Below are 17,756 nucleotides of genomic sequence, written 5' to 3' on the forward strand. Positions count from 1 at the left end.
GAGTGATACACCGAAGGTGCTGTGGATACAGTAGTATCGGTCGGCCTTGCCCAGGAATGAAGCTCTGACACGTGCTACAATGCAGTGAGCCCGAGGACATCAGGTAAGTGAAATAAGTCAGACACAAAAAAGGACAACTACTACATGATTCCTTCATAGGAGGTACTCGGAATCGTCAACTACACAGAGACAGGTGGTAGAAGGGTGGTTGCTGGGGAGGGCGGGAGATGGGATGGAGAGTTAGTGTTTACCGGGCGCTGAGTTTAGGATTACGAGAAAGGTCTGAAGATGGATGGTGGTGATGGTTGCGCCCAATAATGTGAATGTACTTAACGCTGTTCGACTGTATACTTAAAAATGCCTAAAATGGTAAATTTCATAGTCTACGTATTTTGCTACAACAAAAATAGAGCCAGAAAGTTAATTATACTTGAACTACAAAAATATACAAAAGGGGAGGAAATCCAGCTGTAGCAATGGCAAAAAGGAAAAAAAAAAAAAAAAAAAAGCCAGCTGGACAGATTGTTAACACGGGACCAACTCGCCGTAAAGTTGGTGTGAGGTTTCAGAGGGAAGTTAGGGAGGTAAAGAGATTATTTTCTCCTGGCTCCAGTCCTGATGGCACAGAAATTCCTCCCAGGCTGCTCCCCCAACACCAAAAGCTGAAGGAGTGATGGAAGCTTCCTGGTGAAACAAATTCTCAGTAAAACCGGGTCAGAAGGTGGTTGCCCCTGTTACCACATACAGGACTGGGATTAAAACTTTCTATAGGAACAAAGCATACTTCACTGACGTATCCTGATTAAACCCCAAATGGAGAGTCAGGTACATTTATAAACTCAAACCTCAGGGCAAAATGGTCTGGGCTCTGAATCTTCCGACTGCAGGCATCCAAGGGTCATTGTTTACACTTTTAGTTTGGAAATAATATCTCAGGCAGATTTAAGAGCAGACTTTTCTCTCTGGCAATTTGTTATTTGGTTAAAACCACAGTTACATGACAGTCTCCGAGTACACCAAGCAGGACCGGATGGGTGATGGCAGAGAACCTGCTGCCCGGGGAGCCCACAGGTGCAGGGCAGGGGTGGACTGGGCTTCTCTGGTTGTGCGCCACACCTGAGCATGACTCCTGCTTGGAACGTGGCTGAGATGGCCTCATCCCTCTTAGTACGGTCCTGAGAAGCAGGTTCTGAGGTATCAGGGGATAGAAGGCCAGCAAATCTAGAGGAGATGTGACCGTGCCCTAATTCTAGAGGCACAGGGATGCTTCTGCAGCACAGGAACAAGAACGGATGGCAGTGTTGGCATGTGGCATCCTCAGCAGGTGAGCACGGTGTGCCACGCCACCCCAGCAGGTGCTCAGGGTGCCGGGACTCAGGGTGAGTGTCTTCCCAACCCCGAGCAACCCATCATTCTAAAGGAAATGCCGACTCTTCCCCACGTACCTTCTTTGGCATCATACCACTTGAAATGCCACACTTCCTCGCCCAGTGCTCTCCACTCAGCCTTGTATTTGAGGATGGGCACCCCACCTGTGGCCTCTGGTTCATCAAACTGCACCTGTGCTGTGCTAGAGTACGGCTCCACCTGGTCGATGGATGGTGAAGACGGGGTGTCTGTGGGGGGGGGGTGCACAGATGGAAACCCAGGTGAGCCCGGTTAGGTCCAGGACAGAACTCTCAGTCACGAAGCATGTCTCTCATTTCTGCTCATTCATGGGAATCCTGTCGCCTATATCCTGTCCCCCAGCCCAGCTCACCATAGGATTATTCCCAACAACCACTGTGCTCACAACCTTGAGCCTCTACGGGCTCCCTGCTTCCTGACCCTGTCTTTGGTTACCTTGGCCCTCTTCTTTCTACTCTCCTGGGGTCATCAGAGGGCATGGGACAGGCCAGCAAGGGTAAGGATAGTGTGGCCATAGAGGGTGTTTACCTGCTTGGACAAGGATGAATTCCAAAGACTCCTGTCCAATGCGGTTCACTGCAGTACAGTTGTAGTTTCCAAAATCATTTTCAGAGTCTGGGGTCACCTTTGGAGAGAAGGAACTCTGGGTTTTAAGTGTCCCATGGAATGGCCACCAACAGAGATCTTTATTTATTGGATTAATTTGTAAAGAACAGAAACAGGAAAGCATGAACCATTAGCTCCAGCCCAGCTGTAAGCCAGAGAGAATTGCCAAGGGGCCAGTGAGAGAGGCATGTCTGGTCCCCCAGGCCATGACCTGGCCCTGGGAGAGAGAAGGGGCCGGGCTGAGGCTCCGTTTCTTCCATAGCTGCTGGCTCCTCTAGTCAAGATGTGCCAGAGAAGCAAGAGAGGAAGTTTTAGCTGCATATCCATAGGCAGCCTGTGTCTTCTCCACCCTCCCCTGCTCCAGCCCCAACTCACCTCCAAATAGCTGGCGGAGGGGGTGTTGTAGATCTTGATATTGCTGTAGTTGGAGCTTGGCAGCAGCTGACCATCTCGAAACCACGAGATTGTGGCACTGGGGTAGGCAAACACCTCGCATGTGATGTTCACCTGGTTCCCCTCCCAAGTGTACACAGCCACGGGGCCCTGCAGCTTGGGGGCATCTGCGAGGGACAGCAATGCCCATCAGGAAGGCCAGCACCAGAGAGGAGCCCCGCATACCCCGCTTCCTAACCCCGGGTGGGCAGGTGTGCCCCAAAGCAGAGCCAGTGCCGGGGCAGAGTAAAGGGCAGGCTGGCTCAGCAGTCCTGTGAGCCACGTGGGAAGATAGGAGGGCTCATCAGCTTGTAAGGAGCCTGGGACAACTTGGGGACAAAGCTCTGGACCGGCCTAGGGCAACCGCCACAGGGAGCATGAGCAGAGCAGTAGCGTGCAGCTCAGGTCCTGGCTGCTCATTTCCCTTTTCATCCTGACCCTGCAGGGTCCCCCCCACCCCACATTTTTCCACAGTTACTGCTCACATTGCACTTCCAGATACATGGACTGGGAGTCCTGGCCGATGGTGTTGCTGGCGGTGCAAATATATTCTCCGGCGTCTGTGTACTGGATGCTCTTCAGGGTCAGGGATGACACGCGGGCATGGCTACGCACCACTATGTGCCCGTCCAGAGTCTGCCAGGAGGGAAGGGGAAGCGTCAGTGCCCGAGGCAGGGTTGAGGGTAGGAGACTGGGCCATCTCTTGTCTGCGGCCAGTCTCACATCCTCTTCCCCAATCTGTGCCCGCGTCTCTCACTTAAGGCACCGACTAGCGTGGGAGGCTCTGGAGAGCACCACAGGAACCTGAGTGTAACCCAAATAGAAAATGGGACTCAGTTTATGTTAAGCAGTCTAGCTTCTGTGCCAAGATTGGTTTGGGGCAAGGACAACCAAGGTCCCCCAAGATGACTTTGTTTGGCATGTCTAAAGTGGAAGCAAAAGCCCCGGCCAGCAGAGATTCCAGCAGCAACAGCTTTTGCTTCATGAGACTCTGGGAAACCTGTATCCTATGCTTTCCTTCGAGGAGTCTGCCCATCTGCTAGTTCCATGGTGCATGTGCACGTAATGGGAAATCCGAATGTGCCAAATGCAAGAAATTATACAAGAAACCTATATTTCTGCAGATGCCTCACTTTCCTGAATGCTTAAAAAGAAAACAATTTCATTCAAGAGAAAGTCCAACAACTCAATGATGAGAGGCTGTTGAGCTGGAAGTGAGTGTAACTGGGTCCCTCTCCGGGGAGAGTGGTACAGAGTCCCAGGCAGTCACCACCATATTCTAGCCCTTGATATGATAATTGGCTTCCTGAGTCTCTGGAATTATAGTGATTGGTCAAAAGGGCAATAAGCATATGATCCCTAGGCAAAGGGAACTGGAATATTTCCAAGGGGCTCCTGCTTTGACCATCTAAAATGTATAATGGTTGCTGGCCTAGGAAAAGTCTGGGCGTGCTGCCCAAGTTCAGATCCTCAAGAAAGCTGGTAATCTGAAGAAGGAGTCTTGCTCCTCATAGGCTGGGCCACACTCTTATCTCCATCATATGATATTCTGTGGAGATCGGCAGGTGAGTGCTCTGCATATGGCATCTGTCGTCCCATGGGGTTGAGTCTTTAAAGAATGGAAGAACACCTGTTTCAGGCTCTTCTGACAATGCTGGTTTGGAAGTCTGAAACTCAGAATTGCAAAGTTGCACACAGTCTGGGCAGCTCAAAAGCAAAGGCCTACGGGCCTTATGGGGCAGTCTCTGCAGATCTGTACCAAGAAGTCCCTCTGACCATCACTAATGGAACTAATCCATCTCAGGCATTTAAGCCCCATCGAGGTTCATATCTGGAAGCTGGAACACTACAGCTGGCAAGGAGGCAGAGAGCTGAGCAAAATCATTACTGCCTAACTCTGCAAAGGCCACCCTGCTCTCAGAGTAGTGCCCAGATGCCCATGGCTCTCAACATCCACCTGACTGTAAGTCTGTAAGGCTGACTGGTTCAGGAGATGTCATACATTAGTGAGAGATGACAACAAGGGTCCCTGGATCCTGGGACCCCCTTTTCTTGTGGGCTAACAGGGTTGTCCCAGTATCTACCAGTGGCAACTTCCATGAGTCATACAAAAATTAACCCATCAGTCTAAACTAGTGGCATCGAGAGCATCCTTGCAAGTATCTCTGAAGGGCTGACTTGATCTGTTTGTCACTCCTGTCTGCCCCAAACATAGGACAAAGGCAGAAAGGTTCGAGGTCCACCCCCTGCCCTTCTGGTTATCTCAATGAGAACACAGGTTCAGCCAATAGTGACAGCCAGCAGCCGAACTATGACTGTCAAACAGACGGAGCTTGTCCTGGGCTCAACACCCACAAACATGGAAAACTGACCAGAGCTTTAAGAAATCAAGAGAACATTTCCACCATGGAAGTAATACTGCAGCAAAAGTTGCAAAGAGAGTCATGTAGGTAAGAGTAGGACAGTAACAACAACAAAGCAGGGCATGAGCAGTCTTTACTCAGAATATTCTAGAAAATGGTTGAAGAGAAGCTTGGGAAGTGGTTTCACTGACAGCCATACTTTTCTCCCCTTCTATGTGGTCTAAATTTCTCTATGTGGGAAATGTTCTTTTCTTTTCTTTTTTTAAATTTATTTATCCATGACAGACACAGAGAGAGAGAGAGAGGAAGAGACAAAGGCAGAGGGAGAAGCAGGCTCCACGCAGGGAGCCCGATATAGGACTCGATCCCGGGTCCCCAGGATCACGTGCTGGGCATGAAGGCAGCGCTAAACTGCTGAGCCACCCGGGCTGCCCAGAAATTTTCTCATTTAATTGTGTCAACAGACCAGGAGACAGTCCTCTACAGAGAATATTCTTATTTTGCAGTGGCTCATAACAGGATTGATGATGGGAATTTCTCAGATGCTCAGTTCTCTCTCCAAGGGGAGGCACATAGACTCCAGTGCAATTAGACTGTCTCCCTCTGAAATGTTTTACTTTGGCACCAGGACAAAGTCGGAGTGCCACCTATAAGCCATCCAGACCTGGGGTCATGCTGAGAGTCCAGGCTTGCAGAGGAAACAGATGTTGTCTGGGCAAGAATGGAAAGACAGCTAGGACAAGAAGACCCTGTTTTGCAAAAACAGCACCAAGGGCAATTACAATTATTGTTCTCATCAAAACATTTTTGCTTTCCTTCTACCAGGTATAAGGGCTCATTTTCAGAGCTTACAGAATGAAACTGGCCATAGCCCACGCCTTCTTTGGAGCTTAACTGAACTTACGGTCTTCATCTCTGAATGAGACAAATAGAACTTCTGAGTCCCGGGGGCAGCACTCACTTGAAAGTCAATTATGTCCAGAGTGAGATACTCAAGATAAGGAAACTTCTGGAAAATGGAAGCTTTCCTGGGAGTAAACCTATTACTTCCACTTATAATGATGATTCTCTTAACCTCCCTTGATGCTCACTGATACATCTCACCTCCCCCTCCAGCCAGGTCTAAATCAGAATGACAGGGAAAGATGTAGAAGGGCCAAAAGAATGCGATCTGTAGTTGCTCAGGAGTGGCTGCTTCTCTCTTTACCCCAATCCCAATGGGTCCTTGACTTTGGGGCAAAGAAACACCTAGCCTGGGGCAGCACTAGGCCATTCCCATGCCACAGGAGGGAGGCATTTCAGCGAGATGTGCACTTGACTACAGTCCCCATGACATGGAAGAAGGTAGGATACAAAGAAAGCTTATCAGACACTAGGTTTGATCACGGCAGCATGCTCATGTGCAGAAACTAGGATCAGTGCCTGGGGACAGGCAGTCAACTCTTCAATATTAAACAGCATTAAATATTTATAGCCACAACCTGAACACATGAGTTATGTGTTCTGAATAATTATCATTTCTGGAAGTAAGAGGATCGGGTTACCTGATTAAAATACAGTATACAGGATTGCCATGGTTTACATTTATATTATTAGAATATCAAAATTTCCTCTGGAGAAGAGACATAAGCTATTTAAAAAATATTTATGGATTTGATCCTTGAACTTCATCTAAAGCATACTGGTTTTTATTCTACTATCTGTCACTTAATCACACAAATCAGTAAAAAAAAAAAAAACCGATAGGCAAGATTGTAATTAGGGTCTTGGGTATGTAACATTAAAATCTTAAGATTAATATTTAGCTTCAGTTTTCAAACAAAGTCCCACATTACCCAAGCTGAAGCAAGTAGTCAGAGAAATCTCAAAGGCTAAATGCTACCGACTTCTAAAAAACATAAAACCACTCGTGCCAAATCATGCTAATCTCATAAATTTAATGCTCTATGAAAGTAACATATGTGTTTTAGCAATTTGGGCAAACCAAGGAGAGATGTCATCTGTATTGGTTTGACATGAAATGGGATGTGACCATTTACTAAAACCAATCATTATCAAATAAGCGAGCAACAAGATGAGTTGAGCTGGAAAGGGCTGAGTGGGTTTTTAGACCACTAACTCTGTGACTTTATGACCCAAAGCCACGTCAACCAGGTGAGAGTCAAAAAAAAAAATCTCGTCATTCAAAAAAGCCTGGCCTGGGAATTGGAGCGATTTATTTCTGTAATTATAATTACCTGGATGTGATTTTACCAGCACCAGCAAGAGAGTAAGATCCAATTTTAAGAAGTAATAAGGATTTGTTCATCCACTCCCAACACAGCTTGCTTGCTCATCCTAAAACAACACTATTGCTAAGTAATGTCTACCACTATCGACCTATTCTTTAATCGAACTATATGACTAATTAGTTTAGCATGTCTGGTTATTGAACTGCAATGGTGAGTTAAACTAGAATGCTTTCAACACTAAGGACTGGCTAGTGGTCAGGTAAGCTATACCTCTTGCTTCTCTGGTCGAGTCCACGAAGCCTGGAGAGAACAAGATATAAAACACAACAAGAGAGCAGTAAAATTTTACAACATGTTGCTTCAGAGAATTGATGTATCACACTGCATCTCGTGCACATGCAGCTGCTTTTTTTAACTCAGAACTTTGTCCAAGGCCCACTTTCAATGGTGTGTTTATTACCCAATTTAACTCAGGAGTTAGCGTTAAGCGTTTAACCCCCTTACGCACAGTAAGATGTGTAATTCAAAGGAGAAGGCTTTCCTAATCTTTGGTATTCATACACAGGGATGCCAGCAGACATATTCGACTGCTCCTGTTCTAGGAGGTCTTGAGCAGCTCTTGCAGCATTTGGTGGCACTACTAGTACAAACCATATAATCTAGAGATACTTGTAGGGTAGGTTTCCTCCTTTGGATTCTATCCGACAGCTTATCGCAAAAATGCTAATACCATTTTGTGCTCATGCATTTTTCTAACTCGTTGCATGCATCCTATTAAAAATCAAGTTTATATATATTTTTTTTTAAAAAAAGGAACTAAGAAAGGAGCAGAGAGGTACATTGGGAATGGCAAACACGAAGTCCTTAAAGTTGTAGGTCGCAAAACTTTTAGGACACCAAACTCTGAGTGCTCTGGCAGCTCCAGTCAGTTCGTAAGGGCAGAGAAATGCCCAGATGGCATGCAGGCTCAAGCGTGCACCACCGTCATCAAACATGGCATTCGCAACGGAGTGAGTCAACTCAGAAGCATAGAGGTTTGGGCATTTTCCTGCCCACATCTAGATATTTTACTTATCTGGCACACTTGGGAATCTACTATGCTTACAGTTTTTTTCTGTTTTCATACCAGGATTCAAAAACATCATACCTGCATTGTTCTTTTTATTAGGTGGCATGACTGCCTGGTTGTCACTGATGTTCAGATGGAGAAAGGAAAGAACAGATGCCAGAGACACAGCAGTGCAATCCAGGAAATGCAAATGAGTTAGCAAACATTTAGTAAGAGTCCACTAAATGCAAAGAGCTTTTGTGAGAAATGAGGAGGGACATGTTGGATTATGTCACGTGATGTCGGAACGAAGAAAATGTGAGAACAGAGGAAAAGAACATGCACAGACCAAAGTGACAGTGGGCCAACATGTCAAATGTGGTTGCCAATTCCACATCACCGAGAAGCTTGTCTGTCACATGCCAGGGCTGCAGGAATCAAGTTATTTTTTAAAGGGCTATATCATATGGAGTTATTTGTTTTTCAGATCTGGCTCTCCCAAATCACTATGGTTTTGTGGCTTTTAGAACAATTAGTTGCTAGTAAAAAAAAAAAAAAAAAAAAAAAAAGGCTTCCAGGAGCCTGACCTACTGCCTGGGTGTCTGGTGAAATGGTAGGATGCACATTGGCCCTGATAATTTAGTGATTGTGTGGCTCACTTTAAGACAATCTGATATGCAAGTGTATACACATATAACATACTAGGATATAATTGGGTAATGCTCCAGAAATTTCAAGTTTCAGGTTCTTTTAATATTCACGTTTATTAGCTCACACACAAGTCTGTAGGAACATGTACATAAACTAACATGAAGCATCCCTACAGCTATCCTAAAGTATTACCTGCTACACCTTTGCTCACACACAGAATACCCCAGACTCTAACCACTCAACGCAGACAACTTTTCCAGTGTTTATATGTGGGCATCTAGATTGTATTAAAGAGGAATTCTTCCCAGTGACAGAAAGATCCAGTTTCCAGTGAATCCAGAATTTCAAAGGTCTATCTCATTTGTGGGGTTTGTGGGATACTCTACCAGTGAAAGCCTCAAGATTCACGAAATTCCAGTTTTTTCAATCTAACTCTTTTGATCTCAACTCTTTGCCCCTCTTCTTTCCTTAAATATTAAAGTTTCAAATGAATTTCTTTACCAGTCATTTCAAAGGCATGTTCAAATAAGAGGTTCAAATAAGCACACAGAGAATGTGTTCTGCTAGCGACAGATTGTGCAAATCATCCTCCAAAGGTCTCTCGCTCAGTATGTAAATGGGACCTGGAAGTTAGCCCCACTCACTTGCATACCTGGCAATACTGAAAATGAGTCTAGGTAGGATGAGCAATGAAATGATGTGGATGTGCCAACTGTCTTTGTATCTGCATTATCACAATGACCTCGAGACACATGGATCAAACTGACCCATTACGATGTACAACTATGGTTTGTTTTCTTCTTTGGTCGACATAATAGAGACTAAGAAATGGATTAACTTTCAGACAGCCGATCTACCCTCATGGTCTTAATGACACAAATTTAGCTTAGCTAAATTGGCTGTTGAGAAAAACCAACTCAACTAGCTGAAGCTCAGCAGGCTATAATCAATCTCAAAGGAGCCATTGGACTATACCTAGAGACGTGATCAGTTAGGGTATGACGATCGGGCTCAGTACACTGGTTTTTGCTTGCTTTTCCCCTCCTTCCTCTTTTTAATGAAGAGGAACATCAGGATGGAACATTAGAAAGTTACTAACTCGGTGCTTGTGGTTGAAAGTCTTTTCTTTCCTCTTCTCTTAAGAAGGGTAATACTAGATGACTACTAGACTAAGCAAGGAAGCAAAAGACCAAGCTGCTTTAATTAGCTTATACTGTAGCCAACTTTATTAAAGAAATCATTGAATCTCCCACAAAGGTCATCAAAATCATGAGGAGCAACAAGGCATGAGGTGCTCTACCTCCAGAGCCAGTGAGGACACTTGAAGGGGTCTGCACTTGACCTTGTCCCAGCCAACATTTTTATCAGAGGCTGGAACAAAGATGTTTCACATAAGTGCTCATATGAGGTTAGAGGCACCAGCTAATGCAGATGCTGGACGGCAGCTGCCTGGAAAGGCTACTGAACTGCCTGCATTTGGGCCTTGTGAAGTGGGCTCACCACCGACTGTTAGACCTCATTACTTTAAAAACACATAAACGAAACAGGAGGGCCCATATGGCTTGAAATGCCCTAGACCTACAGACCTCTAAGGACAGCTCAGATGAAAGTCAGACTTGCTTGGTTAGAAAGATGGACTGAATTGTTTCTCAAGCCAGGAAGAGTTTGTGTATGTGGCTTTTCTGGTAATCAAAAATGATTAGAGGTGGCTACTGGCATTTAGAGGGAAGGGGACTGCTGGTGCTAAATATCTTGCAATGGCCAAGACTGTCCCAGGAAAGAAGAGCCTTCCCAAGTTGCCATAGTCACCCCACTGAGAAACATCGGGTTGCAACAAACAACACAATTTTTAGCAGAAATAAATACAAAATTCTGCATTTTTTGGCAAAGCAATCAATTGTATAAGAACAGGATAAAGGGGTATGTGGCTTAAATGCAGTTCACATAAACAAAGAGCTGATAAAAAAAGAGCTGAGCATTTTAGTTGACCACAAGCTCAATATGAAGCAAGAGAATGAGGAAATGGCTCCAGGGATAAAGTATTAGCTGCATGGCAGTGTCCCGAACAAGGGAACGGTAACTGCATGGATATCTGCATTAGTTACACTGGGCACAATCAAACTTTAGGGGAGCGCCAGTGCACTGAAGCTCTCTAGGAAGGGAACCCTAGACATTAGAAACGGGGAAGACCAGCGAGTGTGTTTAAGGGAAGATGAGTGAGAGTGATGGAAAATCCCAGAGCTTTTGCACAGAGGGCTGAGTGGCAGAGGTGGGAAACTGGGAGGTGGAAGGGGGAGGGAGGCAGATCTTCCTCATCATCAGTGTTGGCCAACTGCCTGCAGAGGACAGACCCTGGCACCCTTTGAGGAGGGGCCATGAGACTTTCCAGCAAATAGGCTGGAGAGTGCCGGCTGAGACTAGACAATGGGGACCCTCCTTCCTGACTTCTAGGATCCCAGCATTCTGTGTGGTCTAATTCTCAGGAGCCTTCCTGACTTCAGAGGTTACATACAATCATCTTTTTCTATCTGCTTCGTGTATCCTGATATTTAAAGGAAATTGTTTTCTTTCACTCCCACAATACGGTGACTCTAATCATCTTGATGCCTGATTAGATATGTTGCAGGTGGAGGAGAACACGAGGGGTTGCTGCCAGATAAAAAAAGCTGAGCATTTATTACCCAGAGTCCAGCCAACACGAATAGGCCATATTCCTTCTCTTAATTATTAGCTATCCATGGTATAAGATGGACATCGAGCTTCTTTATATTAATATATAACTAATAGAAATAGCAACTTTTCTATTTAGGGTTTCACACGGGCAAATACGTCAATATGGTGTCCTATCACTGGCTGGTTTGGAGGACTTGTTCTAACATGGATTCACTCATGTTCTGGTAACATCAAGTTCGAGTAAATTTGAAGGCAGTCCGTAGTAAAAGAAACCACAACACAACCTATGTGGCTGGGGTTAGATTAATTATCTCTGATTGACACAAGTGATCCACACTGATAATTGAATTATACAACACCTACTTGGTCTGAGATGGTCTCTGCTGGATGCCTTTTGTCTCAATAGTTAGTAAGTATGAGTGTATATTAATGCCTGGTTATTTGTTCTCATTCTGTAAAAATGAATTCACAGATACAGGCCAGAAGTGCCCACCTATTAAAGAACGTAGGGTAGGCACAAATCTTAATAACCCTTCTAGTCTACCTTAGCTGTAGAGCTATTCCTAGAAAAGACACTGAATTTAAAAGCATCATTCATCTGGGATAGATACTATTTCTGTCCTTCCTTGTAGGTCAACGATGTGCACTAGGTCACTCTGGACAAATCACAAGCCTGATGTAGAAAAGTCTGCCGAGCAGCAGCCCTGTGGTTTAAGCCCTGAAATGTACATTCAATCCACATAACACACACGATGGGAGCTGAAATCTGAGCTTAGGGTTTAATTCCAATGTTGATAAAGAAAGTATCCAAGTAAACACCACATTTCTTAATCCAGTTGGTTTTCACAATATCGAACAGCATATGTGAGTTTCAAAAATACTTAGCAGTTCCTTGGGTTTTTGTTAAGTTTAATTCAACTGTGGAGGTAAAACTTGCAAAAAATAATGGGCTTTTTGGAACAGCAATTTCTGTTCCTTTTGATTTAGTTTTGTTTTTCATTTGTGGGGCAGCAATCAGATCCTGAAATGCAAATCCCAAATGCAGCTCTGGTGTTTCACACTATCTCTTCTCGACTTTGAGTTTACCCTCTGTAGGGGTTTCTGTTAGGCAGGCAGAAGAGTGAAGATCTATTCATTTTTTGACATTCTGGTCAATAAGCAATCAATTCTAAATGTTCTTTAAGGGTAGGCCCATTACTCTTGAATAGGTGACAAAGCTTTGGCCAACTAAAATGAAGCTCATTCCTACAAGGTATATGAGATTGGAGAAGTGCCATAAGAGGGTTTAAGGTGGTTTAAAACCAAGCTGCTTCTTCCTGCTGCGTTTGGCTCACACTCAGTAGCAAAGGGCTGCCTGATGTGGGGTTACCTCAATTTGTATATACTGTCAATAATAAAGACAGCTTTCCGGTGACCTATAAATCTATGTGCTTTAACGCTAAATCTTCCCAATCATTTCAAATTGCCAGGAAGGTTGCTACCATGTGTTTAAGCTCTCAGTGAATGCATCACAGAACCCTGTGTAATCATCACGCAGAAACTGCTAATTATTTTTGCCTTCAGAACAAAATGATATCCAAACGTGACCGAAAATACAGGCAGACACAAAGGCAACCAAGCTTTTGTGCATAGAGTGCATGTACAGCATGAGTCTACGAAACACAAGGAAAAGAATTAATAGGGCTCATTCTGAACCCTGCTATTTCCGGGAGACATTTCCTTCGGTGCTCCTGAGATGAGGACAGCTGGACCACCAGGCTCTTGGCTTCTCCTTGCTCCTCATAGCTCCATAATCCTGGGTTTGAAAAGCACTACACCCCCTTTCTCCCCAGAATGTCTAACTTGACCATGCCCACTAACATCACACCCCTATACATCTATGCAAGAAACTGTGGCCCTTCCACTGCAAGGTGAACTGATCAAGCCACAGCCAGGCAGGCTGGAGGCCGGAGGCCATGGGACCTGGCATAGCCTCTGGGGCCCGCTTCCCATCTTCCGGCTCACCGAAGAGAAGGGGCCATGGGCAGACATATCTGCTTTGAGCCTGCATCCCATGGCCCTGAAACTCTTGGGTGACACCATACCTTTTCTTCACTGCTGATGTTTCGGGTAGATGTCCTCCAGGTGATAGTGGGGATGGGGTCTCCTGAGGCTTCACAGGTCAGAGTGACTTGTTCCTCCAGCTCCATGGCGGTCTGGTTCTCTACATAAGTGATTTTGGGCTTTGCTGAAAAGACAAGACATGTTCATGAGTTTATCTGATTTTTTAGCTTTCTGGGTTTTAATTATAACATGCACCTATCCAGCAAAGGTTATGTACTTACTAAGTCTAAGACCCTATTCTAGGCGTCATAGGAGACACAGAACTGAATCCACCAATGAATGTACAATGAGCAGGCGTGTGACAGCATCGATGTGAAAGCAGTAACAACAAGATCCCACAGAGTAAGACTGCCAAGGGCAGAGACTGGAGAAGGCAGGGGAGGGGGGGAAGGAGGGGGACGCCAAAGAAGAGCATTCCCTGCTTGGAGCATTCACGAGGAGAAAGCTTTTGGGCTGGGCTGTGAGATTGTCAGTGCATGGAACTCTGGGATAGAGAGAGTCATTCTTGATGACTCCTTGAATGAGAGCAAAGAAGGAAACTCCTTCTGTAGGAAGGAAACTCCTTGAATGAGAGCAAAGAAGGCAGAACGTGTAGGAAACTCCTTGAATGAGAGCAAAGAAGACAAAACGTGGGTGGAGGGCAGTGTGGTGTGAACAGATCTGTGCATCTCGGCAGAAGGAGGCTGTGCTGGGCCCCGTGGGCCCCGGCACAGAGTCCTGGCTGCCTGGTTAAAGTGCTTGCTTTGAATGATCTCCTGGCGCTGATGGAGGCCCACTGGCAGTGTTTGATCAGAGGAATGAAATGACCATTTGCACTTAAAGAAGGTTAATCTAGGAAAAAGCTCAAGATGATTTAGAACAGAGAAAACCTTGAGGTGGGGAAACCAATTTGGAAGCTCTGACAGCACCCCAGATGTGGTGTAATACAGTCTCCGAATCGGGGTGGTCCTGGGGGAGGGGGGGCACATGGAAGAAGGGCAGCTTGGAGAGAGGTGCTAATGGAAGGTTTCACAGCAAGTGCCAAATGGACAGCGGGCTTAGGAGGCATGGCAAAAGTCGAAAGAGGGAAGGAGAAGGACTGCAATGACTCTGAGCTTCTCACTGACTAGGAGAACTGTGTTAGCATTGATTCAGGCGAGGAGATGGGGCGAGAGATGGGTTGGGGGCTGGGGAGTGGGCTGGGATAGGAAGGAGAAGAGATGGGTTCATTTTCCAAATGTTTTGGGTAATGCAAGAAAACACAAGCATTCGAAAGCAGAGTTAAATGTTAAAACATTAGAGAAAATTGACTTCTCCTGATTTAAAACAATTATACTCTGAAATTGCGAAACCTTCCATAGAAAAGAAAAGATAACACTGCACAAATGTAACTTATTTCACTAATGGAGGAAAAGACGAGGCTGGATAGATAAACAAAAAATAAATAAATCAAATTTATGGGTAATTTTTGAAAGAAGTGCACTGCCTTTACATTCAAATTCACACGCTGCTCCTGAGTAGGTGAATGAACTACTGCCTATGTACTTCCTACAGGCCGAGACCCTTGATTCTGCTTTAATGAAGGGAAAACAATGACAAGGCTGTGCATTTAATGTAGCAAATATCTGCTTCTATATAAAATTATCCATATAGGTCAAATATTCTGCTATAGTTAATCTGTACTAAGCAGCTTGCTTGGCAAATCCTTTTTTGATGGCAGGCGCACAGGCACGTCTCAATCCAATGTGGCCAAATGATCACAAATTGGAATTTATGGAGTTCACTTGAGTGAGGTTTTCCCATAGGAAGGTTTTGTGTCTATCTTGATGAGTGGGACTTTCAAGGTGGTCACGACTCACACTGAATAGACTAAGTGTTAAGTGAGGCTAGACAGGAGGTTTTAGAAAGATAAAATAAAAGTTGAATTTCTATACTGCTAAAATCACAGATTGAAAAGTGCTAAAAAAATAAAAGAAAATTCAGCCAAATGACTGAATTCACTGAACTGAACAGTTGTTTGGAGGTCTGGAGGCAGTCACGGGAAGGCTGAATTTTTTGGCCTCTTGAAACCTAGATGGATATCGTGACCTAGACAGTGTTTGCTGGCCTTCTGACCCCTAGCACTTTGTCCTGGCATCAAAAGGTGAATAGAAGAGAGACAGGGGATAGTTCACATCTATTAATATTTGCTTTAGTGGTTCCATTTCCTAGAGGGTTACCGAGGATGCACTGTACGATACGAATCTTTAGAAAAAAGCAAACTATATTCTTACTAAAAACATTATTAACAAGAGCTAATTTTGTATGGTCTACAGAGGGCTGCTGGAAGGAAGGCAAGCTTCTCACTAATGACCTAACCTGTCAGCACTACAAAAGCAAGGCTATTGTCAGAACTAATTGAGGGCTTAGAATATTGCCTTGGAGTTAGAATATCAATATAATTTATTGTCCAAATCAGGACACTCTTGAGAATGAAAAAGGGATACTCTAAACAATCACCCTGGGACAATGGGCATCATTAGGCAAACAGGGACAGCTGCAGGGTCACTTCCCTCTGCACACCAGCATCTAGAGGAGTAGCTCCAGGCTTTGTCTTCAGATGGTACTTACACCATCTTAATTAGTGTCTGTTGCGGGGCCCTTGACTTCGGATCCCTGTTCCATTTTCCACCTGCTGCTATGGGACTTAATGCTTCAGATCATTCCATCCCACTTCTCCCCACAGACCCTCCCGTGAGCACAGCTGTCCTTGGGAGTCTCCCAAGCACACTGGCTCTCCTCTTCTGGCATGTCCATGGCTCTGCGCTCTGCAGCTGAGAGATGGTTTTGTCTATTCCCATCCCAATCCAGGCTCCTGCATCCCCAACCCAAGGAGGGCTGTGGGGCCCTTCTTCTCTGAATGGAGAGGCTGGATATGACAGGTGCACCTCCCTTCAGGCTTTAAAACTCACGCAGGCTGCTTTGGTCCGAAGGGGTCAGTTAAGCAAATCCACTGGTGAACCTGCCTCAGCCCACAGCAGCAGGAGACCTCAAAAGCATTTGTGTGAGCATAATAGGGATATGTGGAGACGAAAATACTTTTCCAGAAGGGCCCGTGGGGAGAAAAGCGATGGAAATTCACTGCCAAATTTAAAGAAAGATAGGATGTAACTACTTAGTAAAAAGAGCTCCTGGCTGATAACTAGGGCAATGCATGCTAGAACAAGTCCCTTTCTTAGGGAAAAATGATGTCGGTAAGGTACAATTATGGCAGGCTCTAATTTAGATGTGCCCTGTACATACTAATTGCCTTCCCGTCCTGAATCACAGGGGTTCTGAGCCCTTCTCTACTATCCGAACTACTGGATTCTCTGTTCTTCTGCCTCACTGCTGCCAACTGGGCCATCGCTGGGGAACCTGCCCCATTTCTCCCCTAGTGCTGGAGGTCCCCATGGCAAGCCAAGGGGAAGGGGAGGGACAGACAGTAAAAGAAAGAAGGAACCCTCCCTGGCTAGCCTTCCCCACCCAGGGTCCTGGCCCTCCTACCAATCTCCTAAACCAAGGGAGGCCAGAGGAGGAGGGAGAGGAGGTTATGAATGTGAAATGGAGAGGAAAAGCCATGTGGATGTGAGGGACCAGGTTACTCCAAGGAGTAGCCAAGGAGGCTATGTGAACTCTCCCTGGATATTGCAGAGGAGGGCTCTCATTCTGGAGGCTTCTGGGGAGGGAGTCTCTAGGAGTCTGTGGTTTACTTACCTGTCTCTGCACAAATCTAGCCATCTCTCCTCTCTTTGCTCTTCTGGATTAGCATCTATTGTCCCAGCTGCGGTCTTGGGGAAGAAAGTGTGCATGTGTGTGTGTGTGTGTGTGTGTGTGTGTGTGTGTCTCAGGACGGGATGCTGGGTGATGGAGGCAGGTAGAAAGACAAATCTTGCCTTGCCACAGTTCCTATATCCGACACTCCCTGCCTCGTTACTTCCTCCCCTAGACCTTATCCCACTCTTTAGTCTACACTGGCCCCTGACTCACTGCCCATGTCTCCGTCCTGGGCCAGAACCAGAAAGGCCTGGAAGAGAAATGGAGATCTGTTCCTGACCAGCCAAACCAGAACTGAGTGTATTTCCGCAGAGAAACCATGCCATCCATGGTGAGGGATATGCTAACTTCAGTATTCCTAGCCATTCCATCTGTAACTCAGAGGCAGTGTGTGTTAAGTTGAGCTTTGTGGAGTAGTAACTCTCCATTGCTACCTCAGGGCAAAGGACTTACAAGCCAACTGCCTGG

General features: G+C 45.5%; 1 protein-coding gene across 3 annotated transcripts in view; it reads right to left on the reverse strand.

Annotated features, from left to right (window-relative positions):
- The window catches only part of NCAM1 (neural cell adhesion molecule 1), a 295,792-nt gene that overhangs the window by 40,009 nt on the left and 238,027 nt on the right, over nt 1-17,756 (reverse strand). For 2 of the 3 annotated variants that reach the window (NM_001308484.1, NM_001010950.2), the window contains 5 exon segments: nt 1,446-1,616; nt 1,936-2,032; nt 2,389-2,573; nt 2,931-3,081; nt 13,496-13,638. In NM_001308484.1, the coding sequence (NP_001295413.1) occupies nt 1,446-1,616; nt 1,936-2,032; nt 2,389-2,573; nt 2,931-3,081; nt 13,496-13,638 (747 nt within the window). 3 annotated transcript variants of the gene reach the window in all.

The sequence above is a fragment of the Canis lupus genome, chromosome 5, assembly GCF_011100685.1.
Source record: "Canis lupus familiaris isolate Mischka breed German Shepherd chromosome 5, alternate assembly UU_Cfam_GSD_1.0, whole genome shotgun sequence".
Classification (NCBI taxonomy): Eukaryota; Metazoa; Chordata; class Mammalia; order Carnivora; family Canidae; genus Canis; species Canis lupus.